Source organism: Panthera tigris, chromosome B4 (assembly GCF_018350195.1).
Source record: "Panthera tigris isolate Pti1 chromosome B4, P.tigris_Pti1_mat1.1, whole genome shotgun sequence".
Taxonomy (NCBI): domain Eukaryota; kingdom Metazoa; phylum Chordata; class Mammalia; order Carnivora; family Felidae; genus Panthera; species Panthera tigris.
Genome location: NC_056666.1, coordinates 130,729,497 through 130,756,340, shown reverse-complemented (window position 1 = coordinate 130,756,340; position 26,844 = coordinate 130,729,497). Strand labels below are relative to the sequence as shown.

General features: G+C 58.5%; 1 protein-coding gene across 1 annotated transcript; it reads left to right on the top strand.

Moving 5' to 3' along the window:
* Positions 1–371: 371 nt before the first annotated feature.
* Positions 372–25,220, top strand: TMEM184B (transmembrane protein 184B). Its single transcript, XM_042993259.1, has 8 exons — positions 372–1,637; positions 3,101–3,266; positions 15,455–15,545; positions 15,993–16,068; positions 19,100–19,191; positions 20,158–20,327; positions 20,770–20,964; positions 23,631–25,220. Exons 1-8 carry the CDS (start codon positions 1,446–1,448, stop codon positions 23,870–23,872), a joined length of 1,224 nt encoding a protein of 407 aa, XP_042849193.1. The 5' UTR covers positions 372–1,445; the 3' UTR covers positions 23,873–25,220.
* The last annotated feature ends 1,624 nt before the right edge of the window (positions 25,221–26,844 follow it).

Here is a 26,844-nt window from a genome sequence, read left to right as displayed (position 1 = left end):
CAGAGAGCCTGCGTGGGGTAACTGGATGGGACCCTAGAACGCCAGCCTGTGTCCCGTCCGCTCCCGTCTTTGTTTTCCCACCCAGGAGCTCCCGTTATGCCAATCCCCTCAGCTGTTTGCTTCTCCGTGAAAGCCTCAAAAATTTTTTTTTTTTTTTTTTTGTAATAAGGACTCAAAATCAACAGGCAATAAAGTAGATGGCTTTGGTGCTGAGCTTGGTGCTGGGGACTGAATGATGGAAATGTGGTCTTGCCTCGAAGAGTGGACAGCCCCAGGAGGAGAAGCACACGAGCAAGTGACAGGGCTGCATGTTACACAGAAGCACAAAGGCATGGAAAAGGGATCGACGTCCCTGATGGGGGAAGGAGGGCGGGCAGGCATTGAGGAAGAGTGATCCAGAAAACTGGATTAAAAGAGCAGTTTGAAGGCCCACAAGGTGGGCCGCAGAGTTTCTAAAGCAGCACAGACGGATGATGAACGGGTGTCAGCCATTATTAGGGAAGTTGGGGGGAAATGGCAAAGAAAAGGCACAGCCCTTTGAAGAGATAAAGCAACAAAGTGATCTTGCTAGACTGGGAAGCGTGCAGGTGTGTTTATCGAGCGCCTGCTGTATGACCGATGCTGGAGAGCCCACCGCGAGCAGAACGAGCAGAACGCGGGCCCTGCCCTCGGGGCGCTTATGTTCTGGGGAAGGAGGCAGAAAGTTAGCAAGTACGTGAGCAAATGTACACTTTGTCAGAGGGCGTCAGGTGGGAGTGAGTGCTCTGGAGAGAGATCAAGCAAAGAGGCGAGGAGTGCCTGGGGTCGGGCAGGCGTCACCATGTGTGAGCGGGTGGCCAGGGCAGAGACCCACAGGCAGTGCAGAAGCGAGCAGTGTGGCTGAGCAGAGGCAGCCGGTGCAAAGGCCCTGCAGCAGGCGCAGGCTCGGCACAGCGGAGGAGCAGCAGGAGGCCTGTGTGGTTGGAGTGGAGGGTCAGGGTGAGAATTGTAAGGAGGGGAGATGAGAGCCTTGGGGAGCCGTCGGCAGTCTTGTGGACCATTGGACAGATGGCAGCTTCCACTTTGAAGGAGATGGGACCTACCGGGGAGTTTTGAGCAAGGGGCGGGGGGGCCCAGTCTGGCTAACGGCTGAGAAGCCTCATGTGGCCGCCGTGTGTGGGGACTGGACAGTAGGGGCAAAGGCAGAAGCAGAGAGATGGCTCAGGAGTCTGTTTCATGAATCCAGGGGAGACACGGTAGGGGCTGGGACCATCGTAGTGGCCGGGTCAGGGAGACACGTGGTCAGAGTCCAGTTACATTTTGAAGGTGGACAGAAGAGACCCGGGAGATTGTTTGCAGTGCTGCCACTCACCCGGGAAGGAGGCTAACAGTGCGATTTCCTCTCTTTAGGCCAGCTCCCCGCTTCCTGCAAGAGTTTCTCTCAGGGACCCCTGCTGCCAGGCACCATGACGGTGAGGGGGGCCGCACTGGCCCCGGATCCAGTGTCGCCCACGACCGTGGCAGCCTCGCCCAGTGTCTCTGTGACCCCTGAGGGCAGCCCCACGGCCATGGAGCAGCCTGTGTTCCTGATGACAACTGCCGCGCAGGCCATCTCTGGCTTCTTCGTCTGGACGGCCCTGCTCATCACCTGCCACCAGGTACCCAGGCCGGTCAGGAGCCTTTGAGCCGGAGAGCCTCTGAAGGCCCTCTGGAAGGATCCTAAGAGGTTTTCTAGCCCAACAGAGTATGAGGCCGAGCTCTGCTGCAGTAATAAATAAGCTGAATCTGGGGGTTCCACCAGGTAGAAGTTGATTCTCGTTCATGTCCCGATCGGTGCGGCTCAGGCCCCACTGTATGGCTCCCACGTCCTGCAGCTTCACGGTGTCACCCGTCTGACAACTGGGTGTGGCTCTTCAACCGTCTCCGTCCAGAAAGGACACGCGTCACTTCTGCTCACCTTGCGTGGGGCAGAACGTGTGCGGGTTACATGTGCAGCCTGAGCCGTGGGGGGCCCTGCGTGGACACATGGACGTCAGCGGCCCCTTTGCAGATGAAAAACTTGAGACCTCGAGATGGGAGGGGGTGCTGGCCTACTCCCGCACAAGTTGGTGGCAGCACCGGGAGAGAAGCCAGGTCTCCTGTCCCCCGATACGTGCAATCCCCACAGGAGGCTGGTGTGGGCCGAGACCTGGCTCGGCCGTCCGAGGAAGGGGAAGGTTTGAAGAGGGGAGGCTGAGCCCATTCGGGTCCCCGTCCGCTCCTTCACCTACTGTCCTGGGTCCCTGTCCCTCCTCGAATGCGATGGCTTCCAAGGCAGTTGGCTCGTAGCAGATGGGGAATGTTTTGTTCTCTTCCTCCCGAGCCCAGGACTCGGCGGGGCCAAGTGTGAAGTCACGAGAGTTGGGACGGGACTCTGGCTGCTGGGACTGAGGAGGGTGGCCAGAGCAGTTGTTGGCATTTGTGTGTGGCTTCTATTTTCCCCCGCTTTCTAAAAACTGCGCTTCATTCTCCCAGCTTCCCAGCGAGGCAGGCAGCGCTGCCTCTGTGTAACAGATGGGAAAGTGAGACGCAGGATGACGTCACTGCAGCCGCTCAGCCAGAGAGCGCTTCCACCTTCCATGGAAGCGAGGGTCCCGTCTGTCCCACACACGGGGTGAACGCTGCTGCCCTGAAACCCCTGGGACCAGGCGTCAGGGAGGCCGGGGTGGAGGCGAGGAGATGTAAATATCTCCTCTGTGCCTCGCCTGAGGTTCCCAGCCCGGCTGTGCACACGGGTCCCCAGGGAGCTTATTATGACTCTAGACTCCCCGGCCATCCTTGACTCTGATCAGTGCAGCCTTGGGCATGCTCTCACGGTCCCCGTGTCTGTGAGTCTGGCCTGGGCACCGCTGAATGCGCCCCTGCAAGCTTTATGCGCCCTCTGGTTTGATGTTCAGAACAGCCCTATGGGGAGTGTCATCATCGAGGAGGGCGCTGAGGCTCGGGGTTCAGCAATGTTCACAGAGCTGGCGAGCGGCAGAGCCGGAGGGCAGAGAGGAGGAGGAGGGTGGCGGCGGTGCTGCCGTGACGGGCGGGGGGGGGGGGGGGGGGCCTGACTGAGCCCGCCCCCTTCCGCCCCCAGATCTACATGCACCTGCGCTGCTACAGCTGCCCCAACGAGCAGCGCTACATCGTCCGCATCCTGTTCATCGTGCCCATCTACGCCTTCGACTCCTGGCTCAGCCTTCTCTTCTTCACCAACGACCAGTACTACGTGTACTTCGGCACCGTGCGGGACTGCTACGAGGGTGAGGAGGGCGTGCGGGGCGGGGCGGGGCGGGCCGCACACCCCTCCCCCCGGGCTCCCGGAAGCCCCCCTCCCCGGGTTCCTCCGGGGCCTGCCCCTCGCTTCTCTACCCACTTCAGGGCTTCCAGCCAGGCCCCAGTTGACAGGGGACAACACACGTCGTAGCACTCTGCCACGTGGCTCCCACAGCCCCTTTACAGGTTACCTGCAAGCAGGGACCCCGCCCCTGGGTCTCCTTTCTCAGTCCGGCGTCTCTGATAGGGGTGAGCGGTCAAGAAGTTGTCCGCTCGTTCGTAGATAGAAACCCCAGGTACGGATGGGTCAGGGGTTTAGTCAGGGGCCCATGGCAGGGCAGTGGCAGGGGCGAGCCTCCCTCCCCCACGGGTCTTAATTCTGAGGGCTTTGTCCCGGGAGCAGGCTCTGCTGTGCCACCCAAGAAAGCGACCCGCTGCCTTTCACAGGCCTTGGGTCTCGTGTGTGTTATGGAAGCTCTGGTGCTGAGCTCCAAGCACCGGCCAGGCCCCCCTGCTGGCTGTTAGGCCGAGAGGAGGAAAGCCGAGGAAAGCCGGCCCCTCGGTGCCTGCCTGACCGGCCACCGGACGGGGCAGCTCTCTGCGAGGGCCTGGCCACAGGCACAGGGAGCAGAGACTCAGAGCATCCTGGGCAGACAGGAGAGCTCATGCACAGGGCAAGGAGGGAATCCCTACTCTGCGGGCCGGGAGGTGCGGGGAGCCGGGCTGGGGGCTGGCCGCGGCCAGAAGAGATTAGATTAGATTAGATCAGATTCTCTTTTTTACTGTGGATGCACAAAACTATGATGCGACTGGAAATTGCAGGTTAGAAAATCTCTCTGTGGAGGATGGGTGAAGGAGGGAGAGGCCAGAGGCCCTGAGACAGGTCACAGGCCCATGATCCCTGGGTTGGCATAGGCCGGCAGGGGTGGTGGGAGGGGGTCCTTGAATTCAGGATCCCCCACTCTGATGCCCCCTGCCCCTCCTGTCAGGGTCGTGCATTTTTCTCTTTCCTCCCATATCTGCACTGTTGGTCTCAGGCAGAGTGACCAGAAGTCAGGGTTCCTCATGTTGAGGCGGGGCAGCGCTGACCATGACCAGTTGTTCACGTCCCTGACTGCGCGAGGGCTTTGCCTCGGGCCCTGGGCTCCGTGGATATCGGAGTGCAGCGTGCTCACCCCCATGGAAGCGGAGTCTCCCTTCCTGTCCCACTTTGAACCTGTGTATCCCTGAGGTCTCGTGGGCCTCAGGAAATGCCTTCGGACTTGGCAAAGAAGTGCGGGCGCCTGACAGGAGCGCTCTGGGCCCCTCCTGCCCCTCCAGCCGCAGACCTCGCCCTCACCTGCCCCTCCAGCCCCACCCTCGTGGCCTGACCGTGCATGCCTGCTTTGCCCTCTTCTCCCTGAGTAGACTCAGCTCCTGCGAGAGCAGGAACGGGCAGAGAGCCCAGGTGGTAGGGCCAGGCCAGGTGCTCACTCAGTCTGTGTGTTTTGAGTGAATACGGGACTTTATCAAACACCTGCTGTGTGCCTTGCATTCGAGTGGGGTCTCACCGAATTCCCGGGCTGGGATCCCTGCCTGGCTCTTGCAGCTGAGAATACTGAGGCCGGGTGGGGACCTGCTCCGGGCATAACTGGGGCTCTAATGTCTGATGTCCCTGGAAGCAGCAGAGTCCAGGGAATCCTCTGGGTCCCTGGGGAGCTGCCAAGGCTGGTGTTGAGAATCCTTTTCTGATCACAGATGTGTGCCCGGGGGCAGCCTCTGCCCGCTGGTTCCCTGCCGCGGGGTCCTCCCCTGTGTGGTCAGGGGGCCGTGTAGTCTCCCTCCTCTATGGGGCCCAGAAGACTAGGCTCCTGGCAGAAGAGGAGCCTCAGTACCGTCCTCAGAGACGACGGCAGATGGTTGGCTGGGTCCCCCCACTCCAGAAGCCTCTTTGTTCAGGCCCCTCCTGTCCCAGCCTTCCTCCTGGTCCACTTAAAGGTCCTGGTAAGAAGTCTGCCTCCCTGCTAAGCATGTCTCCTAGCAACGCTATTATCCCCTTGCCTCTCCGCCTCTCCTCTCCCAGGGAGTTTACAAACAGTGAGGCAGCTGCGGGGAAGTCCAGGCCGCCCCAGGGTTCACCAGCTTTAGTGTCTGAGTTGGTGGGCTTGGCCTTTTCTGCACCTCTGCTCAGCGTCTGGGACCCCCTCCCCTTGTCCTTTCATCTGCAAGATCCCCTGCAGAGTTGGCCATAAGAGTAGGTCCCTTAAAATTCAAAAAGAGGCCCCCCCATTCATTCCCCTCGCACCCTTCCTTCTCAGTAGCCCCCCCCGCCCCGAACCCGGGAAGGGACAGAGGGGAACAGGAGTAGGGCTCTGCCGGGCGACCCCTATTTCGGAGCCAGGCAGCCCGCACCTCACTGGGCACTGCACAGATATTGGCTTGTCTTTTCTTTTTACTTTTTTTCTTAAGTTTTTTTCATGTTTATTTATTTTTGAGAGTGAGAGAGACAGAGTGCATGCAGGGGAGGGGCAGAGAGAGAGAGAGAGAGAGAGAGAGAGAGGGAGAGAGAAGGAGACACAGAATCCGAAGCAGCCTCCAGGCTCCGAGCTGTCAGCACAGAGCCCGATGCGGGGCTCCAACCCACGAACCGTGAGATCATGGCCTGAGCCGAAGTTGGATGCTTAACCAACTGAGCCACCCAGAAACCCCGATTGTCTTTTTAACAAAATTAAAACAACTAAAATGTTAACTCTCATAGTGCATACAGTTGAAAGATAAAATCACCCTGACTCCTCCTCACTCCCAAGTTCACTGCATCTTCAAACTCTGTAGACTGTTTTTTTTTTTTCCTAGAATAACCTAAAAATATGCTTATACTATTGTTTCTTGATCTTTCGGTTTTATTTTTTTTTTTTTAATTTTTTTTTTTTTTACGTTTTTTATTTATTTTTGAGACAGAGAGAGACAGAGCATGAACGGGGGAGGGGCAGAGAGAGAGGGAGACACAGAATCGGAAGCAGGCTCCAGGCTCCGAGCCGTCAGCCCAGAGCCCGATGCGGGGCTCGAACTCACGGACCGCGAGATCGTGACCTGAGCTGAAGTTGGCCGCTTAACCGACTGAGCCACCCAGGCGCCCCAGATCTTTCGGTTTTAGATAGTGCTACCTAGTGACCTCCTATTGTACAAGGCTTTGATTTAGGCACCTTATCCCCCGCCCCATCCACATGCACACACACACAGTGCTCTTTTCTTCATTGTGACTAGATCACCGTTTTTTCTAAGTCTGCATTCAGCATTTGCTTTATTACCTGTCTGTAAATATTGATCACAGCTGAGCCTGAGTTCTGAGACTACATATCCCTGTATAACTTTTTATTTTCCTCTGGTTACTGCTTGTCTTGCTTTTTGGTTTGCTCTGCTGTGTATCTATCGTTAATCTGTTCCCAAATGCTTCAGCTGAGTAACAGAGAGAAACCTCTCCTCCGTGCAGACACAGCAGTGAATCTGTTAGCTCTGGGTTTCCCTTGCTGGCACTCCCCCGGGCCTTGCTTTTCTTGCTCTGGTCTGGACTGGCTCCTGTCTGGCCTCTTACCACTCAGCTTCTGTCCTGGGTCTCTCCATCACCATCATTCTGGAATCCTGCTTGTCTCCTCTGCTGAATCGCCTGTTCCCTGGATGCCATTTTTTCCCTTATTTGTGGTCTACTCCCCCTTTTTTGGTCAGTACCTACCTTCCCAGAGCTTCCTGGCAAAAAAAAAAAAAGTGCCTGAAAAGCCTAAAATCTGAAAATTATCTGTAACTATTTTTACTGTATTGTCCTATTTGGAGTTTGACGGGAATCCAGTTCTAAGTTGGAAATCATCCTCCCTCTGAATTTTGAAGACGTGTTTCCCCCTGTATTTTAGCTTTCAGTGTTGTCTGGGGAAAGTCTGCTGGATTCTGATCCTTAATGCCTGTATGTGACCTACTTTTTTAAGGCTTGCTTTTGGGACCGTGCCTTTATCCCCCGTGTTTGAGAATCTCCCAGGTAATGGGACGTTCCTCGTGCGGGGCATCTCGTGGGCCCTCTCCGTGTGGAAACCCCTGTCCTGAGGTTCTGGGCAATTTTCTTGTATGTTTCTTGGTAACTTTCCCCCACCACTTAATCCTCCCTTTCTGGAATTCCTGTTTGTAGGATGTTGTGCTTCTGGATTGAAGCTCAGAATTTCTTTATAATTTTTGAGCTTTTTTTTTTGTTCTGTTTTCAAGGAGCTGTTGTTTTGTTTTGTTTTGTTTTGTTTTAATCTTTACCCTTGAGTTTTTCTATCAGAGGCTTTATTTATTTATTTATTATTTTCTTTAATGTTTATTCATTTTTGAGAGAGAGAGAGAGAGAGAGAGAGAGTGAGTGCTGAGTGTGGAACCTGCTTGAGATTCTCTCCCTCTCTCTCCTTCTCTCCCCCTCCCTCTGCCCCTCTTCCCTGCTTATGTGCACTATCTCTCTTTCTCTCTGTCTTTAAAAAAAAAGAAAATGGGGCTTAAAACTGCTGGGCCTCCCAGTTGGGTAACGTGATGTGCCCTCTGCCATTTTTATGCAGGGGAGCAGCGCAGGGGGCAGGCACCAAATGAAGACTTTTTGATTCTGGGCCTGTTTCCCCAGAGAACAGTGTTCTCGCTTCCAGCCTGGGAGGCCAAAGCTGGGCAGGCTGAGTTGAGGGCACAGATGGGGCAAGGGACCTGGCATCTCGCCCGCCGCATTCAGGCGTTGCCCACTTTCTGGCCATCTCGTTGCCCTCCGCTGAGCCTTGCTCTCCGAGGACAGAACCGCCTCCACCTGCCCTGAAAGTACAAACCCAGTAGCTCTGTGTGGAGACTTGTAGCTGAGTTTCCCGTTTGCACCCTCACCCACAGCCATCAGAACTGCCCAGCGTGTCCAGTTTTAGGGCTTCTCTGGGGTTCTCGTTGGCCTCCCCCCATCTCCGGGTCGGTGACCACACTTTATCTTCCAGAGCTGTGGGCAGCATCTCTGGTCGGCTGTCTCCTTGTGCGTGAAGGTTTGTACTCTCCCCTCCCCCGCCCCCCGACCGGTTCTCACTTCAGTGGCGTTTCACTGGGGGGGGGGGGGGGGGACAGCAAGTAGAACTGAACCCCGCAACTTGGTGGCAGAATTGCTGTCTTCCAAGGTGGGGGTTGCATCTCAAAGAAGTAAATGGCTCACCCAGGGTCACATTTCTCCCATCTGGCAAGGGCTGCGATTCACGTGGCCCCAGGTTGTGCCATCGGGGCAGGGAGACAGAGGAGGGCAGAATGAGCCCCCTGCGTGTACGTAGTGCTCGTGCTCAGGGCGAGGGTAGCCCTTAATGATGACTCTGAGACCGCCCTGGGGAGCTCTGTGATCAGGGGTGCAGAGGGGCCAGAGCTCAGAGGAGGGAGACCTGACTTCTCCCATCGCTTTGTGCAAGCACTATTTTCTTTTTCTTTTTTTTCCTTTAAATTTTTTTTACGTTTCTTTATTTTTGAGAGACAGAGAGATACAGCACAAGCAGGGGAGGAGCAGAGAGAAGGGGGACACAAAATCTGAAGCAGGCTCCAGGCTGTCTGCACAGAGTCCGACGCGGGGCTCGAACTCGTGAACCATGAGTTTGTGACCTGAGCCGAAGTCGGCTGCTCAACCTAAGGAGTCACCCAGGCGCCCCAAGCACTGTTTTCTTCATACTGTTTGTGTGCATTTCAGTTTTACCACCTGTTTTTCGTTACTGTTGGCTCATTCTCCCCTCCCAGTTACCTGGTGGATATACGATCATCCCCATTTTACACGTGCGGAGAAAAGAATTTGAGTCAGTGAAGAAACTTACGATTACCTGGAGAGTAATTGCCAGAGGCCAGACTCACCCCAGGGTCTGTGGTCCCCAGAATTGCCCTGCGTGTCAGCCTGGGTGGAGGAGTGCAAGATGGGTTTCTCTGGTGAAAAATCATGAGCTCTGGTTAGGAGAGGAGAGTTTACGTGCCTGGAAAGAAACAGTTCAAGAATGATGCTTCATCCACCCTGTTTCAGATTTTGGACAAACGTTGCTTCCTGGAATCCGGCCCAAAGCGAAATGTCTTCCTAGGCAGAGAGAGTACAGCAGGGTCACCCGAACCCAGCCGAGGGCCGCACACGCAGGTGTCACAAGAGACTCACCGGCCAGGGTGCGGCCAGCACTCGCTGGCTGTGGTGGACCAGGGGTGGCTGTCCAGGGTGCTGCCAGAGCCAGCAATTACAGGAGCTGTCGATCAGAATGAAGAAAGGTATTGAGAGGAAACCAGTCAGAAGAGGCGTCAGAAACGGTGATGTGGATGGCAGGACGCAGCCGTAAGCAGAATTGAAAGGACAGAAAAGCCACAAGGGAGTTGGAGAGAGCTGCTGTTGGAGCAGCTCGGGGCAAACCCCTGACCCGCCATGGCTGCAGCGAGTGGCATCCGTTCCTGTCCATGGTGATCATTGAAAAAGAGGGGGAAGCATGTTCTGAAGCTCCTGTTTCCTGAGCACAGAAGATTCTGTCCAAAGTGGTCAGAATTAAGTTTTCCAGGGGTGCCTGTGTGGCTCAGTCGGTTGAGCATCCGACTCTTGATTTTGACTCAGGTCATGATCCCAGGGTCTTGGGATCAAGCCCCGCATCAGGCTCCATGCTGAGCGTGGAACCTGCTTAAGATTCTCTCTTTCTCCCTCTACCCCTGTGTCCCACTTGCATTCTCTCTAATTGAAAACACATACATTTTTTTTCAGTTTTTTTATTTATTTGAGAGCGAGAGAGCGAGAGTTTGTGAGCAAGTGGGGAAGAGGCAGAGAGAATCCCAGGCAGGTTCCGTACTGTCGGCGCAGAGCCCAACGTGGGGTGGCGAAGAAGGCTGGGCCACAGGGCCAGCTGTAGGTGCTGCAGGTGCATGGAGGCGGCGAGTTTGGGACAGCAGTGGGTTGCCCCCAGGGTCACCGAGGTTCCGCACACGGAGCGTGGCACATCGGAGGTGTCTAGTGAGTGGTTACTGAACGCACAGACAGATGTGCCCGTTTTGACCTGTAGCGGGGAGCTTGTGAGGACCCCTGTCCAGGCAGCTGTGGGTTAGAGAAGCCTCCAGTGAGGAAAGAAGGCCTCGAGTCTCAGGGACAGAAGGGACCTGTAAAGACTAGGTCTCTTAGGAGTCCTTTATGATGACTGCTAAGAGACTCCCCAGCCTCTGATTGCTAGCTTCCACTGGCACAGAGCTCACGACCTTTCATCTCTGAAGACGGCCTGTTGGCAGTTGTTTCTTACATGAGGCCGAAAGCCTAGGATCTGCCCCCTGTCAGACAGGTGGGTCCTGTCTGACTCTCTGGACCACGTCATGTCCTTTATATGAAGAGAGTGACCGTACTGTCTTTTCTCCGGGCCTCAAGGCTCTAGTGTGATCTTGATTTCATCTCCATCTCCTTTGCTCCTGCCTGTGTACCTTTGCTCCAGTCCATTTAAGATTTCGTATCTAGAATGGAGCAGAAAGTTCCAGGTGCCTGATGGTCCAGGGCAGGACAGAGAGAAGGACCATCCCTTCCCTCATGCCGGGTGCTCCCCCTCTAGACTGGAGGGCCTGGTTTGTGGGTCCCTTGGTCGCTTATGTGTCCGCGGGGCCGAGCACAGAGCCTGGCACCAAGCTGTCGTTAGTATTTAGGGGAGGCGTAGAGTCACTTTGTGTCTCTGGGGGCAGAACCGGAGCTGTGGTCAGAAGGGCAGGCGGGCAACAGCCTGTTGCCTAAGAACTGCCCTGCTGACCCCCGACGCAGCAGTTTTGCTCTTCTCAGGCCCGGGGCCGGCATGTTTTCATGTTTGTTCGGTTGGGGGGGTGGGGGGCGGTGGTAAAGTTGTCCACTGCAAACACCCTTGCTGGGGTGGGGGTAGTGTTTTGCCTAGCTCTGTAATTTCCTAGGAGGGGATTGATTTGTGCAGATGGTCAATGGGTGCTGATGTTGGCTGTTTGAGTCATCTCGAGGAGATTCTATCTCGTCTCCCTTCTCTAAGAGTGCATTATTGACTCACTAATGATTCTTGAAAGGAAACCGTCAGCGAATTGGTATTTTACAGACCAGCTGGCCCTAGAGCACTGGTAAAAGGTCAAGAACCTTGAACTGAGAGAGAGAGATGGATGAAATTTGATGATTCCAGCCAGTCGAACGCAGGGCTGGCTGTGGATAGACGGCTCAGCCCCGTAACTCAGGAGGGTGCCGACGCGTGTTGTGACACAGGAAAGGATGTGAGCTCAGACACCAAGTTCCTCTCAGGAGTGGGTTACAAGACGGCCTGGCTTTGGAGGGTGGTTCCGGGCAAGGGGGCTGATGAGCCTCTGCCCCTGTGGCTTCTCTCGAGGGTTTTTGTCCTTGGGAACCAGAGTCTGATTGCCTGGCGCGGGCGCAGCTGCGCAGCCCAGGAAGGGTGAGCTCCGTGGGTGCAGAACGGGGTGCGGGCCATGTGCCGGCCCCGCCTGCCCGCCTCTCCGAGCTTCACCCCAAGTTAAGGCCCACGTCCGTCTGTTTCTTCTTTCTGTGCTGATTGAGTGTGAGTGCCAGGCCCTCTGGTAGTCAGGGGTAGGCCTCAGTTCCTGCCTGCAAGGACTTTACAGTCTCGAAAGAGCAGTAGGTAACACACTGTGGATTGCTCAGTGTGAGCTCAGCCTTACCAGAGGGGTCACACTCGGCCCTTTCCTCACAGCAGCCCCACAAGGAGGGAGCTGCTGTTTTCCATGGCTTACAGATGACGAAAGCAAGGCACAGAGCACTTAAGAAACCTGCCTGAGGTCACACAGCACATAGGTGGTGGACCCGCCATCTGTACCCTGGTAGCCCGGCCCCAGGGTCCACAGCTGTCCTGCTTCATTATGCTGCCCCTGAACCGGAAGGATCGGACGGATCAATAGGGAGACTGTGGTGTGCGGAGCGAGCCGGGCAATGGACAGAGGGCTGCCAAGGGAGAGGTGGCACCTCAGGGCCTGCCCCTGGGAGTTAGCAGAGGCATCAGAACAGGCTGCCACAGAGGTGTGAGAGCCCATTGCACACCCTGGCAATTCCAGGAGTGGTTTTATATCACACACACACGTATGCATGTACACACACACACACACACACACACACACACACACACACAACTATGCACACTTACATGTGTGTGTACATGCATATATGTATGTACATACACCCACATACATATATGCACACATATGTGTGCATACATGTATGTACATACCCACATATATGCACACACATAATACACATATGCACACATGCACATATATGCACATATGTACACATCCACAAACGTGCACGCGCACACACATGTATACGCATATGTGCCCACATTATACACACGTACGCATATACATATATGCACACACATATACATACATGCATATACACAAATATATACACATTTATGTATGTGCATATACACAAAAGCACATGTATACACACATACATGCATGTAAATACACATACACATGCATATATACGTGTACACATGTATATTATATACCCCCATATACAAACATGTATACACATATATGCACACACATTATATGCATGTATGCATATTTATACAACACACACGTATATACATATATATACACACATACATATATACACACATATGTATATGTATACATTTACTATGGCTGCATAAATAATCACCCAGACAGACTAGTGTAAAACAACCATTTCTTTTGTTCATGGACAGTGCAGTTCAGTAATTTGAAAAGGGCACAGTGGGGATGGTCTGTCCCTGTGCCTTGCTATCTGGGCTTCCACTGGGGGACCTTCAGCTGGGGTGGGATCTGAAGCCTGGTTCACTCATGTGTCTGGCAGTTGATGCTGGCATCGGCTGGTCCCCAGTTCTTCCTGCGTGAGCCACTCTGGGTAGTCTCACCACGTGGGCTGGCTTGGCCTTCCTTGAAACGTGGTGGCTGTGTCCAAGGGCAGGCATCTCCAGAGAAAGAACCAGAGGACAGAGGCCTCCTCTAACCCCAGCGTCAGACGTCTTGGAGTATCGCCTCTGCTGTAGTCACTGCAGTCCCCCCAGATGCAGAGAGAGGGAGGAAGACCCTGTCTCCCCACAGAGGGGTGTCAGTGTCCCAGGGTGTGGCCATCTTTGGGAAGTACCATTGGCCACAATGCAGCTGGACCCAGCTTGGAATGGACACATCCAGTCTACTTGGCCTTGTGTCGTTTTGGACATTAGCAGACTGCTGTCAGATTTGGCTTGACGCCCACCCTCTTTTAGCCCCAAAGTTCTTGTCACTGAAGAGTGCTTTGGGGCTCGGTGGAGACTTCTGCAGTCCCCACATATCCGGAGCTGCTCCCATGCCAGGCAGGCAGCTTACAGCGTCCTCCGCCCCATCCAGGGATGCTGGCCGTCACGGAAGACAAGCAGGTAAACCGTGCTGGCCACCTAGTGAGCACTGCTGAGTGCCAACCCCTCTTCTGAGTACTTGGCATACTCAGACCACCTGGCAAGGCAGGTACCTTTACTGTCCCCATTTAACAGATGAGGAGACAGAGGCACACAGAGGCCCACAGCTAACCGGTGGCAAACCCGTGTTGCAAACCCTCTGCTGTGTGTCCATAGAGAGACGGTCACAGCACAGTGTGGTGGGTGCTGTGGGTCGTGTATATTGGGTGCTACCCATCCCAGCTGTGAGCCCTTAGTAGGTTAGAGCAACTGAGTGGTAGGAAGCACCCCAAAAATACTCCTTTTCCCAATTGCTGGAGGCCACTGTTTGCCTATAGCTCTGTCACCAGGCTTGGATGTGCTCCAGTCCCACATTAGTGCCGAGCGCGGTGTCCTGCTCTGGGGAAGAAGTGGGCCCCTTCCAGGGGCCGCAGTCCAGTGACAGCAGTCAGGGATCACGCTCAGCCACACTGCGGGGCGGGAAGTACCGCACAGCGTCTGCGGATCAGCAGTTCCGTGGGTGAGAACGCACCAGCCTCCGTGGCGAGGGGCCAGAGACTTCTCAGGGAGTCTGATAGGTTTCATGGGGACCAGGAGCACGGAGAGGAGGGCGCCCCAGGTAGGGGGATCGGCAAGGGCAAAAGCATGGGGAACATCATAGCCTGCCGGGAAAGAGGGGTATCTAGTTGCTGGGAAGGGTGGGCGGGGGCCAGGTCGCTGTGGAAAAACCTTGAACGCCAAGCTCAGGGCTGCACCACGAGCCTCAAAGCCTCTGTACTACAGGGGGACAGCAAGGAGCAGATGAGAAGGAACCCTCTGGAGGCAGGGCTACTGGTACCCACCCTGCCCTTCCTGTCCCCTCATCCCATTTGGACCCTCAGTCCATCCTTTGCTGGATGTTCTGGAATTTCCCCTGCTCTGCTCAGTCTTCCTCCTGTGCCTTTTCCCTCCGGCGGCCTCTGCTGCGTTCCTCCTGCTCCTCTCCGCTCTCCCCGTCCTTGCCCCTGGTGCGTCCCCGGGCTCCTAGCACCCGGCAGGCTGCAGCCTTCATCTTGCTGGCCCCGCAGAAATCCTCTGACCAGGAGACCCGCTCACAGCGTTTTGCTAGAATTGTAGCGTGGACGACATACTTCTGTGCCGTCGGTCACTGTTGCTGAGTTGTGTCTTTGCGGTGACATCGAGCCGCATCCAGAATGAGCCGGCCCAGCTTCCCACGACGTTCGTGCACCCGCAGAGTTGATGGTGACGTGGGCACACTATCACATCACTGCAGGTTGCTGAATGGACAAAGGTGCTCCTGTCTCAATCTTGTAAAAATTTCTCCTGAGATCCCTCTAGAGAATGTTTTGTGCCTCTTGTGTTGTAAAACTGTGATCCGGCACCACACAAACGGCAAAGTGTCTGAAACTAACAAGCAGTCCTGAAGCCAGTACCTGTTGAACCCCAGAATGTGCCCGTGGCTGGCTCCCACCAGCCCTGTGAGCCCGTCCTGGTCTCCCGCTCCTGCGGCGTCCCCACACAATCCGGAACTTTGTGCCGATTGCCTCCCTGTGTTTCCGGTACGATCAGCAGCGTCATGTGCGCGGCCCGAAACAACATGACTTAGCGTTGCCTGATCTCGGTCACAAATGGAATCCCTGTGTGGGTCCTCACGTCCCTGCGGCCTTGCTGCCCCTGACTGGGGCGCTTTCGTCTCCGCGGCCGTTTAGAATTCCACTATCTGTTTACCCATCCTGTTGATTTGAGTGGTTTTCTCTGGACGCTTTTCACAGCCTTGGTCATCTATAATTTCCTGAGCCTGTGCTATGAGTACCTCGGGGGAGAAAGTTCCATCATGTCAGAGATCAGAGGGAAGCCCATCGAGTGAGTATGAAGTCTCCCTGGAGCCCCCCACAGCACCCCGTTTCCTGGGCCTGTCCTGGCGTCAGCTGGACGCACGGACCGCCTCTGCCCTCGACCTGGCTTTGAGGCGCCCCGCCACACTTCCTGAGCCACACTGTTCACTGGGACTCGGGGGAGGAGGGCCTCTCTCTCTCTCTCTTCCCGTCTGTTTTTCCCTCTGGCGGTTTTTCCCTTCACTGCTTTTTACCTTGGTTTGTTGCCGCCCCGGCTCCCTCGAGCCCTCCCGCAGGCACACACACCTCCCTTTGTCTCTCCGTGTGCTCGGCCTGGGCTCTGTGCCCCGTTCCCAGCCCAGTGCCCTCCACCCGGACTCGTGTGTATGTGAGGGAGGGCGGCCTTCCCCAGCCCCACGATTCCTGAATCCTGGCTCTCTGCCCGCCAACCCCCTTCTCCGCTTGTCTCTTCCAGGTCCAGCTGTGTGTATGGCACATGCTGCCTCTGGGGAAAGACTTACTCCATCGGATTCCTGCGGTTCTGCAAGCAGGTGTGTGCCCCCGCGGCCGCCCCGGGCAAGGGTTACCGGCCAGGGACCGGGAGCCCCTGGTTGTCAAGTGGCAGAGGCGGACGTAGGGCCCTGGGGACCCACTTGTGGGGCCGCCACCTCCCAGCCCCGGCACCCACTCCCCATGCTGGCAGGAGTGCACGCGCGTTCGCAGGGTGTGCTCCAGGGGGCAGCGGCGGGTGTCCTGAAGATGTCTGGACCTGCCCTGGGGAGCGAAGTTGTCCCATACTTTTGCTCACTTTGACCAAGTCTCGGTGGCTGGGGGGGGAATCGGAAAGCGCGTGGGGATTCTAGAATCTCAGTTTGAAACCTCTCCTCAGCTGCGGCTGGAGGCCAGGAGGGCTTCTGCGTGAAAGATACATGCCAAGACGGGCCTGTGCAGTCTCTGGTCTGTTCCCCATGTCTCAGTTGGCAGACCACCAGCTTCCGGTTTCCTCGGCTGCCTTCCCTGTGGTCTCGAGTAGCCTGGGCGGAGGCAGTGTGGTGTTGTGGTTAAGTGCATGGGCCTGGGTGTCTGCCCATCTGAGTTTGATTTTCAGCTTTTCCTCTTGACTGTGTGACCTTGGCTAAGTTATGTAACCTCTCTGAGCCTTACTTAGCTAGCTTCTCCTTCTGTAAAATAGGGATAATGATACTTCTTGAGGGATGGTTGAAGGAACAGGTGCGGCGGTGGGTACACAGCAGGCGACACAGACTGGCACGGAGCCCGCTGTCTCTTGTTCGGGGAGGTGCCGCACCTCGCCAGTATGACCTCGATTTAGTCTCCCCTTTGGTGCCAAGACCTCTGCCAGCCCCTCCAGCGTCGCCTAGAGAGTAGTCACAAGGGGAGATGAAAACCACAGCTGATCGCTGTGGCCACCAGAGGGCTGGCCTTTCCGCTCCCCTCTGTGCAGGGCGGGTGGGGGCGGGGGCTGCCTGCAGTGTGGACATACCCGCAAAAGCACCTACCTGGACGTACCAGGTCTACACTGCTGCTTCCAGCTCTGCCTTCCCTTGGGTGTTCTAGATCCCCAGGCTCCCTCCTGGGCCCGGAGGGCAAGAGTTAAAACTGTCCTGGGGTCACGGTGGGTGGGGCCTTTCAGAGCCATTGTTTACCAGCCTTCCAGCCGCCCAGGGCGCAGCTGTGACTCACTGCCTTCTTTGATGAGTATATTGTGTACAAAGTTTTGATCCCATGATCGCTAGCTTGCGTAGCCTTGTTATAAATGATTCCCCAGCCCTGTGGGTTCGGACGTCCTGCTGACTTTCCTGGAGGTGGCAGGGAGAGGTCGTAAGAGGAAAGAGGATAAAAACAGCACCCCTTTCGCTTGGGAGAAAGTTTCCTCCCGAGAAACGCAGGGCCAGCGCCCAGTATCTGAATCTCCTGGAGAGCCGGTTCAGGGTAGAGACTCTCTGGCCAGCCGCCCCCACCCCAGCCTGACGGAGAGGGTCTGTTAGGGAGCTCCGGGCCCGGAATGTGTTTATAGCTCCGCGGGTGGTTCTGATGTCCAGCCTGGCTGGGAACCGCTGACTGATTTCGGACCCGATCCAGGGGTGTGGTTGAGCGAAGGCTCTGCGGCCTCTTCTGCCCCTTCAGCTTCTCCGTGCCTTGGTTTCCCCAGCTGACCAGGACGGCTCCGGCCTGTTGGCGGGCTCTTAATTCTCCCTGGGCATGTGAGGCTTGGCTGGTGGCAGCATCGCACCTCTGTCCCCGTCACATGTGCTTCCCCACAGCTCAACCCTCCCCCCTCCCCCGGGACTCCCCACAAACTGCACTCAGGTCCCCGACGGGGCAGAAACTTTGGGTTCAACAAGTTACTGTCCCTGCCCCAGGGTCCTTGCCTGGCCTCGAGCCACACTGGCTTCTCCTTTTTTTTTTTTTTTTTTTAATGTTTATTTCTGGGAGAGAGAGAGCAAGCTGGGGGGGGGGGGGCGGAGCAGAGAGAGGGGGGCAGGGGGTCCGAAGCAGGCTCTGCACTGACAGCAGCGAGCCCAATGTGGGGCTCAGACTCACAAACGGTGAGATCGTGACCTGAGCCAAAGATGGACGCTTAACCAACTGAGCCACCCTGGGTGCCCCTGGCTTATCCTTTTAAAGCTGCTCCCACCTCTACCGAAGGGGCCTTGCGGTTTGGCCTTAGGTCTATTGATTTCAAAAGATCGGAGATTCTGGTGGTTTTATGGGCCCCCTGGGTTGTCCTGGAGTCTACTGGAACCTCTGTAGGGCCCTGGGGGGACCCGGTTTAGGAATTCTGCCAGTGGCCCAGCAGATCAGTGGAGGCCTTTATTGAACACAGAGAGCGGGGAGAGTTCCCAGAAGACGCTGATGTGTCCTTCAGCCCTGTGACGTGGCGCTGGTTACATCCGTTTACCAGTGAAGTGGCCGCTCAGAGGCTAAGTGACCGCTCACTTGAGCTTCCCCAGATGGTGGCGAGGCCAGGATTCAGACTCGGATTCGGGACTCCAGACCTTGGGCTTTGGGCTGCTCCCTTTGTTGTGCTCCTGGAGGTCCCCTCCAGCCCCAGGGAGACCCCCAGCTCGGCATAAACCAGCATGGGGCCAGGAACCAGACCCGGGGGTGGATGAGGAGGCCTCGAGCGGGACCCAGGCCCCCTTCCTGCCCGCTGTCCATCACCAGCATCTACCTGCTTGCCTGTCTGCTCTCAGCCTCTCCGTCTCTATAGGAGCTGCGTGCTCTGCTGTCCTCGTCTCTCTGGCACGTTCCTTCTGACCCCTTTTCTGAGGAGCCCTCTCTGATGGGCTCTTCTGTGCTTCTACGCCCCTCCAGTGGCTGTCCTCCCTTCCTCCCTTCCTTCCTCCCTTCCTTCCTTCCTTCCTTCCTTCCGCTCGCACAAATGCCTTGCTGACCCCCATAGAATCCGTCTCCTCTTCCAGAAGGCAGTCCCCTCGGGGCAGGACATGGGGCCCCCCCCACCCCGCCCCCCAGCATCCAGCACAGGCCCAGCTGGCCGGAGGAGTGCTTGTCACACAGTTCCTTCACTCATCCTCAACTCTTGGCCTTCTCCCCCAACAGGCCACCCTGCAGTTCTGCGTGGTGAAGCCACTCATGGCTGTCAGCACCGTGGTCCTCCAGGCCTTCGGCAAGTACCGGGATGGTGACTTTGAGTAAGCAGCGGGTCCCCCTGAGGGGCGTCGGGGGGAGGAGTGTGGGTGCAGGAGTGGGTGGGCCTGCCCAGAGGCTGATGCCCTGCCTTAGGGAAGGGAGTGGTTGTAGACTGGCTGCACGCCCATGACCTTCCTTAGAGGGGAGGCCAGTCACAGCGCGGCCCTCCTCACGCCTCCCTGCACCCCTGAGTTGCAAGGCCCAAGCCTGGCGATGACAGCCATCACGCCCGGCCCCGCCTGCAGCCCAGGAGCCAGCCCTCCGCACACATCCCCTTCACGGACGGCCTCCAGAGTGGTGCCCCAGGGGTGGGTCAAGAAGGGACAGCGACCACCCCAAGGCAGGGAGCAAGAAGGTCCGAGCCCTGAGAGGCCTGTCATGAGTCCCCGGGTAGAAGACTTCTCCCACGCGGATTTCATTCCGTTTTGCGGGTTAGTGACGGTGCCTGCGTACCCAGGCCCTGTGCTTGCGGGCACTTGGTGCAGACCCGCTGTACCCCGCGTGATGGCCCCACCGGGGCAGGTGAGCAGACTGAGGCTCAGAGGGGGACGTGACTTGGCTCAAGAGAAAACAGCAAAGCCGAACTCCGTGTCACTCTGACGCCCGTTGCCCGACCGTCGGGATGAACCCCCGCCCCCAGCCCTGGTGCTGTTGGCTTCCGTGTTGGTGTCCCCACCAGGAGCCTGGGCACCAGAGCCGCAGACCTGCAGCCTGGACACACCTGTGAGCAAAGCAGAGGCGGCAGGGCCGGCTGCACCCCGGGTGCACACCCTTGCACGCCTCCCCTCCTCCGCCCCCTGATGTTTTGGTCGCTTTGAGCCCCTTCTCAGTGGCTCGTGGGGCACAGCTTGGGGGCCACTGCTGAGAGCCGTGGGGTTTGGCATACTGGAGGGGTAGAGGAGGGAGGGAGACCCCTGGTCCCTCAGAAAGCTCTGTCCAAGCCAGAGAACACTCCGTGTTCCCCACAGTGTCACCAGCGGCTACCTCTACGTGACCATCATCTACAACATCTCCGTCAGCCTAGCTCTCTACGCCCTCTTCCTCTTCTACTTTGCCACCCGGGACCTGCTTAGCCCCTACAGCCCTGTCCTCAAGTTCTTCATGGTCAAGTCCGTCATCTTTCTCTCCTTCTGGCAAGGTGAGCCTCTTCCCAGCCCCTGTGAGGCCAGCCCATGCTGCCCTGTCCCCTAAGATATGTCCCCTCCTCCTGCTCTTTGTCCCAGTGCCCATGGGGCCTGTGCCGTCCCTGGATGATCCCAGCCTGGAGCCCAGAGGGTCTCTGTCCACTGGGCACCTCCTGGCCATGGGGGACCTTCGGTGGGGCCACTTCATGGATGGGGGATCCAGGGAACCCCATGTAACTGGTGACATCTCAGTGTTGGTGGCCAGCAAGTAGCCAATAGAGTGGGGTTTCCAGAGGCCTCAGCTTGGTGTTGGCATCCCTGACCCACGGGAGCAACCGTGGACCCCGGCTGTCATCCTTCCTGGCGGGAGTGACGTTCGGGCAGTGCTCCAGGGAGGAAGGGGGGACCAGAAGAGGGGTCCAGTCTAGGGCCACATGCCCATGCTTCCCCTTCCAGGCATGCTCCTGGCCATCCTAGAGAAGTGTGGGGCCATCCCCAAGATCCACTCGGCCCGCGTGTCTGTGGGCGAGGGCACCGTGGCCGCCGGCTACCAGGATTTCATCATCTGTGTGGAGATGTTCTTTGCGGCTCTCGCCCTGCGGCACGCCTTCACCTACAAGGTCTATGCTGACAAGAGGCTGGATGCGCAAGGTATGAGCCAGGGTCCTGGAGATGACTCCCCAGCGGGAGAAGCCTTCCCCGGCCCCGCCCCGGGGCCCCTCCTGCCCCCCCAGTGGCTGACAGGTGGTGACAGGTCAGGCGTCTCCAGCTTACTTGTGGGAGAGGGGACACAGGTCGACGCTCTCCCCCCCCCCCACCCCCACCCCCAACACAAGGTCGCAGGGACGTCCTGGAAGCTGGAGAGCCACCTGTCTCTTGCAGGAGGCCTGGAGTATGGAGACCCCCGAGATGCTACAGCACAATATCCCCACGGGAAGGCCAGGGTGGAGACCCTAGAATAGACAAGCTCCTCGGGGTTCCTCAGGCCAAATGCGGCTTTGCATTCTGTGCTGTAATTGCCTCCTCTCGAAAGTTCTTTTCAGCCCGGTTTACTTCTAAGAAACACCCTCAGATGGTAATCGATCTTAACAGCTTTCTTTTTACACCTGCCCATCTTCCTCTTTGTTAGAAGAGGTTGGCACCCGCCGTTGTACATTAGAATGCCCCGGAGACCCTTTCAGAATCCCATGTGTGAGCCCACCCTCCGAGATCCTGCCATAATCAGTGGTCTGGGCCTGGCGGTAGGGGGTGCTTCCCAAGCTCCCTGGGGCCTGGGGTCAGGGGACCTGCCTCTGGCTGCCGCTGGGCGGAGGGGGGATGGCCAAGGCGGGTGGGAAGAGGAGGCCGGGCTCGCCTGAAATGACTTCTGCGGGTCTGGGGAGGGGAAGCTCCTGGTCTAACACGTCCACCCGGAGGTTGGGCTGCCGGGCGGCTCCCTTCCATGTGGCTGGAGGAGAGAACCCCACTTCCCCAGGCCTAGCGCCCAGGCCCACCACAGGCCCCGGGAGTGGGGGTGGGGAGGGCGGCAGCAGAGCCCCTCGGCCCCCTCCCCTTCTTCCTGGCTGGAGCGAGACCCGCTAGATGCCTGTGGACCGAACCGCACACCGGGTCGCTCAACTCTTGTGCGCCCGACCGTGTTCTCCCAGCACGCTTGCCGGCCGAGGGCTGTAGGCACCCCTGCTCGGTGCCAGGCGCTGTGCTGGCCATGCCCCACTGCTGCCAGCTGGGGTCCCACCCGCTTCCCGCTGGGCCCCCCACCGGAAGGACCTGGCAAACACCCACCCGGTGTTGAGAGCGATGTCCCTTGGACTTGGTCCCCACAGAGCCTGTGCCCTTAGGAAAGTCAGCATTGTGCCTGGAGCCTGGGGCCATAGCAGAGAACCCTTTCTGGACCCTTGAGGTTTAAAAAGGCCCACGTGGTGGCTCTGCCGTGGCCCTCTTCCCACCCACTGCTCCCAGACACCCGCCCCAGCGAAAAGGAGCGTGGCTAGAAATCCGGCTCTAGCAAAGACCCCAGGCCAGCCCTACCGGGGAAAGACAGGACCCCACCTCTGTGCTGGGCCCGGGCCTGTTGCCCACTCACTAACCCCTCAGCCCTCCAATCAGGCTTGGGTCCAAAGCCGCCTCGACTGCGGGCTCTGCACAAGTAAGCACACCACCCCCCCCCCCCCCCCCGCCACCCTCCACCGGAAGCGCGAGCCCTGTGGGAGGAGTCATCCCTGGGAGACATGCCCTGCCAGGTGCCAGGCTCCAGGGGGCAGCCGGGGCTGCCCGGGTGCTAGGTGGGGCCTGGCGGGGAGGCGGGAAGGGCGCATGGTTCGGTGTGCCGGCCTCGGTGGTGGGCAGACGGTGTGACTCAGCCGTGTCTCTTGTCTTCTCTATTTCTCTGGCTTCTCTCCCCCTCCCCTCCCCTCCCCTCTCCGCCCTGCTTTTGCCCCGGGTTTGGCCGCGGGCAGTGCCAACATACGGCCCTTACGGTAGGTTCTGCTCTCGGTCTACGCGTCTGTCCTGCACGTCAGTCCTGGTCACTGTCACCAGCATGCCTCTCCCCCTAGCCCCTTCTCTGTGTCCCTGTCTCCCCGACAGGCACCCCCCGGGCAGCAGAGCTCAGAGCACCTGCCTGCCAAGGGCTGCGCTCTGTAGAGTTTGCCTGCTTCCACTCTGGTCTCTCATTGTTCCGGAATGTGCCCTGCCGGGTTCCGGGGGCTTGCGAATGGGAAATCTATGGCCGAGAACATGAAGGTGGAAAGAGCATGCCAAATTTGAATTGGAGACCCGGGCTTATCCCTTACCTCTAGGTTTTATGGCCTGGGCCAGTTCTCCCCCCTTAACCCACGGGGACGGTTCATTAGAGAGGGAGTCGGGAGGAAGCACGTCAGGGCTGGCGGCTTCCGCCCTCTCGGAGGGGAGCCGGTGAAGACTTACGTCAGCCCCTCTGTGGGCCCGGGCCCCTGGCCGCCAGCTCTGACAGAGCTGGTCAGGCAGACTCCGGTGCCCGTCCCAGGGTGGAGCTGGGCCCCTCCCCCAGCACACCGGCCTCCCGGGGGCACGCCAGGCTCCTCGTCTGCCGGATGCCATTCTCCACCCTGGGTCCTTTCCCGCCAGCCGGGCTCACGAGCCTCCGGTGGCCGCTTAGCTCAGCGCCCACTCTGTGCCCTGGCCAGAGAGCCATTCCTTTGCCTGTGCCTCCTTGTGTTCTCTGCTGCAGGAGGGGGCGGGTTGGGTGACAGAGCCTTGGGGTGGGGGGGCAGTCCCCGGACCAGGGGCCTCCTGCTGCCCCAGCCCCTCACCCCTGCCTCTGGGCTCCCACCCTGCAGGCCGCTGCGCCCCCATGAAGAGCATCTCTAGCAGCCTCAAGGAGACCATGAACCCGCACGACATCGTGCAGGACGCCATCCACAACTTCTCGCCGGCCTACCAGCAGTACACCCAGCAGTCCACCCTGGAGCCCGGGCCCGCCTGGCGCGGCGGCGCCCACGGCCTCTCCCGCTCCCACAGCCTCAGTGGCGCCCGCGACAACGAGAAGACTCTCCTGCTTAGCTCTGACGACGAGTTCTAGGCGCGGCTGCTGGTGGGGAGGACTGGCGCCTCGGCTCAGGGCAGGCTGTGCTCCCCTCCGGCCTCACGCCCGGGCCGGGAGGCAGGCTGGCACAGCTCTGGCGTCGCCCGTTAATTTATTGGACCAGAAACACTCACATGTCGCTTCCAAAAGAACAGCCAGAAGCTGTCTGCCCAGGGGACAGCCCAGGCTCACGACGAGCCTTCAGGAATATTTATACAAGGCCACCCCCGCGCTGCTGGGCGAGGGACAGAGGATGCGAGGAGCGACTCCCATGCCCCCGTGGCTCGTCCTGTGGCGGCGGCACGTGGGGAACAGCCGCGGCCATGGTGGACCGGCGGCCGCAGCCCTCTCAGCCCCGACGCGGGTCACGCGCTCCCCCGCGAGACTTCCAGCCCTGCCCCCAACACCGTGCAATACTCTGACCTGGGCTCTTTCCTGCCTGCTCCCTCCCCTGTGCCCTCTGTCCTTGCTAGATTAGCCTCACCTCAGGCAGGAGGGGGAGGAGGGAACCCAGATGCTCCCGGTGGCCTCTCCTGACCCAGGGCCTGCCTGGCATGCTGCAAGGACCAGAGCGACACCAAGAGCCACATGGCCCACGTCAGAAGGGCGCTCAGGTGCACCTGGGCCCCTCCTCTGTTGACGAGACCTCTCCAAGCAGGGGTCTCTGGGCCCCTGGGTGCCCTCTCCGTGGCGGCCCCTCCTGCCTGCCTCGTGCCCCTTCCTCCTGGCCTGCTGAGGGCAGCCAGCAGCCCAGCTGCCCTAGCGCTTGGGGTCTGTCTTCTTGAGAGCATTTTGGGCAGGGCCCTTGCTTCCCGGCTGCTCAAAGGGTCGGCGGCTCCCAACCCTCCTTCGCGGGCTGAGCAGTGAGAACCTCCACAGGGTCCTGGCCTCTCCCTAGGGCTTCTCCTTCCCACCTCAGGGGGAGGGTCTGAGTTTCCACATCTCAGACCAGCTTCTGGAGGAACACGGTCCTGTGGGAGGGAGGACGGAAGGATGGGGCATGCAGCAGGGAGCTGGGAAGTGGGAGTGGTAACCCCAGACTCTTCCTGGCGCCGTATCCACACAGGGCCTGGTGTCCTGCCTCGGCTGGCCCCTCGGCCCATCTCTTCTGTGCCTTAGTCACATACGAAAGCTCCCCCTTCCTAGGCCCTCAGTCTGTCTGGCCGCAGACAGCCCCTGGGGGCGCCCTATCAAGCTACTGGCGCTCAGGATCCTGCAGTGCTGGGCCACGCACCCTCGGACGGGCCTTAGGGGTGGCCAGGATCACCGGTCCCCTCCCCTCGCTCACCTCCGCGCCCATACACCTGGAGCCTCCTAGGGCCGGACCCCCCCCCCCCCCCCCCGCCCCGCCAGGCAGGCAGGGCTGATGCCGGCCACTGTCTTTCTTCGGAAGAGCCTCTGGACAGATAACGATGTAACGATCATACAGGCGGAGCCTTCTGTCCTTTGACACCCAGAGGGCGCTGGGGTTTGGGCTGTAACAGCCTGGAGAAGGTGACAGGGTGAGGAGGGCCCTGCCCTGTGGCACCAGAACTTCACCGTGGAGTCTCTTCCTTTTCGTTCATTACTGGAATGAACTGTGCCAAGGGTCTGCTGGGATGGGGGTGGGGGTGGGGTCCACGACAGCCGTCTTTCCAGGCTTCCTTTGGCCCTTGTGACCCAGCCGGCCCCCAGGTCACAGAGGCCTGCGTGCAAGGGTCCCGGAGGCCAGCTCTCGGGCCCTGTCTGGTGGGCCTGGCTCGCTGGGACCAAAGTGCCCAGGAAGGCAGCGAGTGGGAGCGGGCTGTCTGAGGAGAGTCTCCTCCCCCACTCCCACCTCTGCTTTCGCGAATCTGTTTCTCTGACTCTCCCTCCAGGCCAAACTCCCTGCCGACTCCCTGCCCCCTCGGTCTCTGCCCGCCCTGGCACTGGCCGGCTGGCATGGTCCGTGGGGGGACACGGAGGGGGACTCAGCGGCAAGGAGCTAGCGGCCCCCCGGGGAGATGAGGGCCTAGGAATGCGGGCCCGCCCACTCCACCCCTCCTTCCTAGGATGCATAACCTACCTGTCTTTTTTGTTTTTGTTTTTGTTTTTGTTTTTAATTTTTTTTCCCCAATAGAGTAGCTCTTTGTACATAAAAGATACTTGAAAAATTAATTGTATGATGTATGAGAGGACAGAGTCCCCTAGTTTTGTATCTCGTGTATGACTGCCATGAGTTCCACCAGAAAGCCGCTCTATTTTGGTCTCTGACATTTTAAATGCGTGACAGAAGTGAGCAAATAAAGTGAGAGATCTATATATGAGATAATATAGATTGTATTGAAATCTCTTCTGCCTGTGGGTGAGGTTTTTTTTTTCCCTTCCTCTTCCCGGCCTCCGTGTTCGTGCTTGGGGGTGGGCCGAGTGGTCGTGGGCAGGGGTATCCTAGGAGACGGGATGTGACGTGTAGGTAATGGGGGGAAAAAAAGCCCACGTTGCCAGAGGCTGACACTGGGGTCCGGGCTCCCACCGGACCAAGTGTCTCCTCCTCCTCCAGCCGGTGGGACACGGTGGCAGCTTTGGTCCCAAGGGGCCCCCCCCTCCACCCCACAGGGCTGGTGCGTGCAGAAGCTCCCCCTTCTGTCAGCCAGCAAAGGGGGGGGGGGCCCAAACGCTGGCAGCCCCATTCCTGCAGGTTCCCCCCAGGGGTTGAAGGGATTTCCAGGGCAGCTGTTCTTCCCAGGCTATCTTCCTGCCTCCCTGAGCCCACCCTCCACCGCGGGACCCTAGGTACCTCCCCCTCGGGGTAAGGAGGCCCGGAGCAGGGCCCGCTGGGCATTGGGCTACCAGGCCGGGTGCCTAGCCTCACGGGGCACCACCAGCCTTTGGGGAGGAGGAGCTGACCTGCTGACAGGAGCGCTCAGGAATGCGGCGTGGGTGGGGGGACTTCCCAGCCAGCCACTAACCTCCCCTTGTCCCAGCCCCTGGCTTCCTGCTGCCCTTTCGCA

Coding starts and splice junctions, on each gene's coding strand:
- TMEM184B (XM_042993259.1), top strand. CDS start 1,446: ATGACGGTGAGGGGGGCCGCACTGGCCCCGGATCCAGTGTCGCCCACG. Junction 1,638..3,100: donor TGCTCATCACCTGCCACCAG/GTACCCAGGCCG, acceptor TTCCGCCCCCAG/ATCTACATGCACCTGCGCTG. Junction 15,546..15,992: donor ATCAGAGGGAAGCCCATCGA/GTGAGTATGAAG, acceptor TGTCTCTTCCAG/GTCCAGCTGTGTGTATGGCA.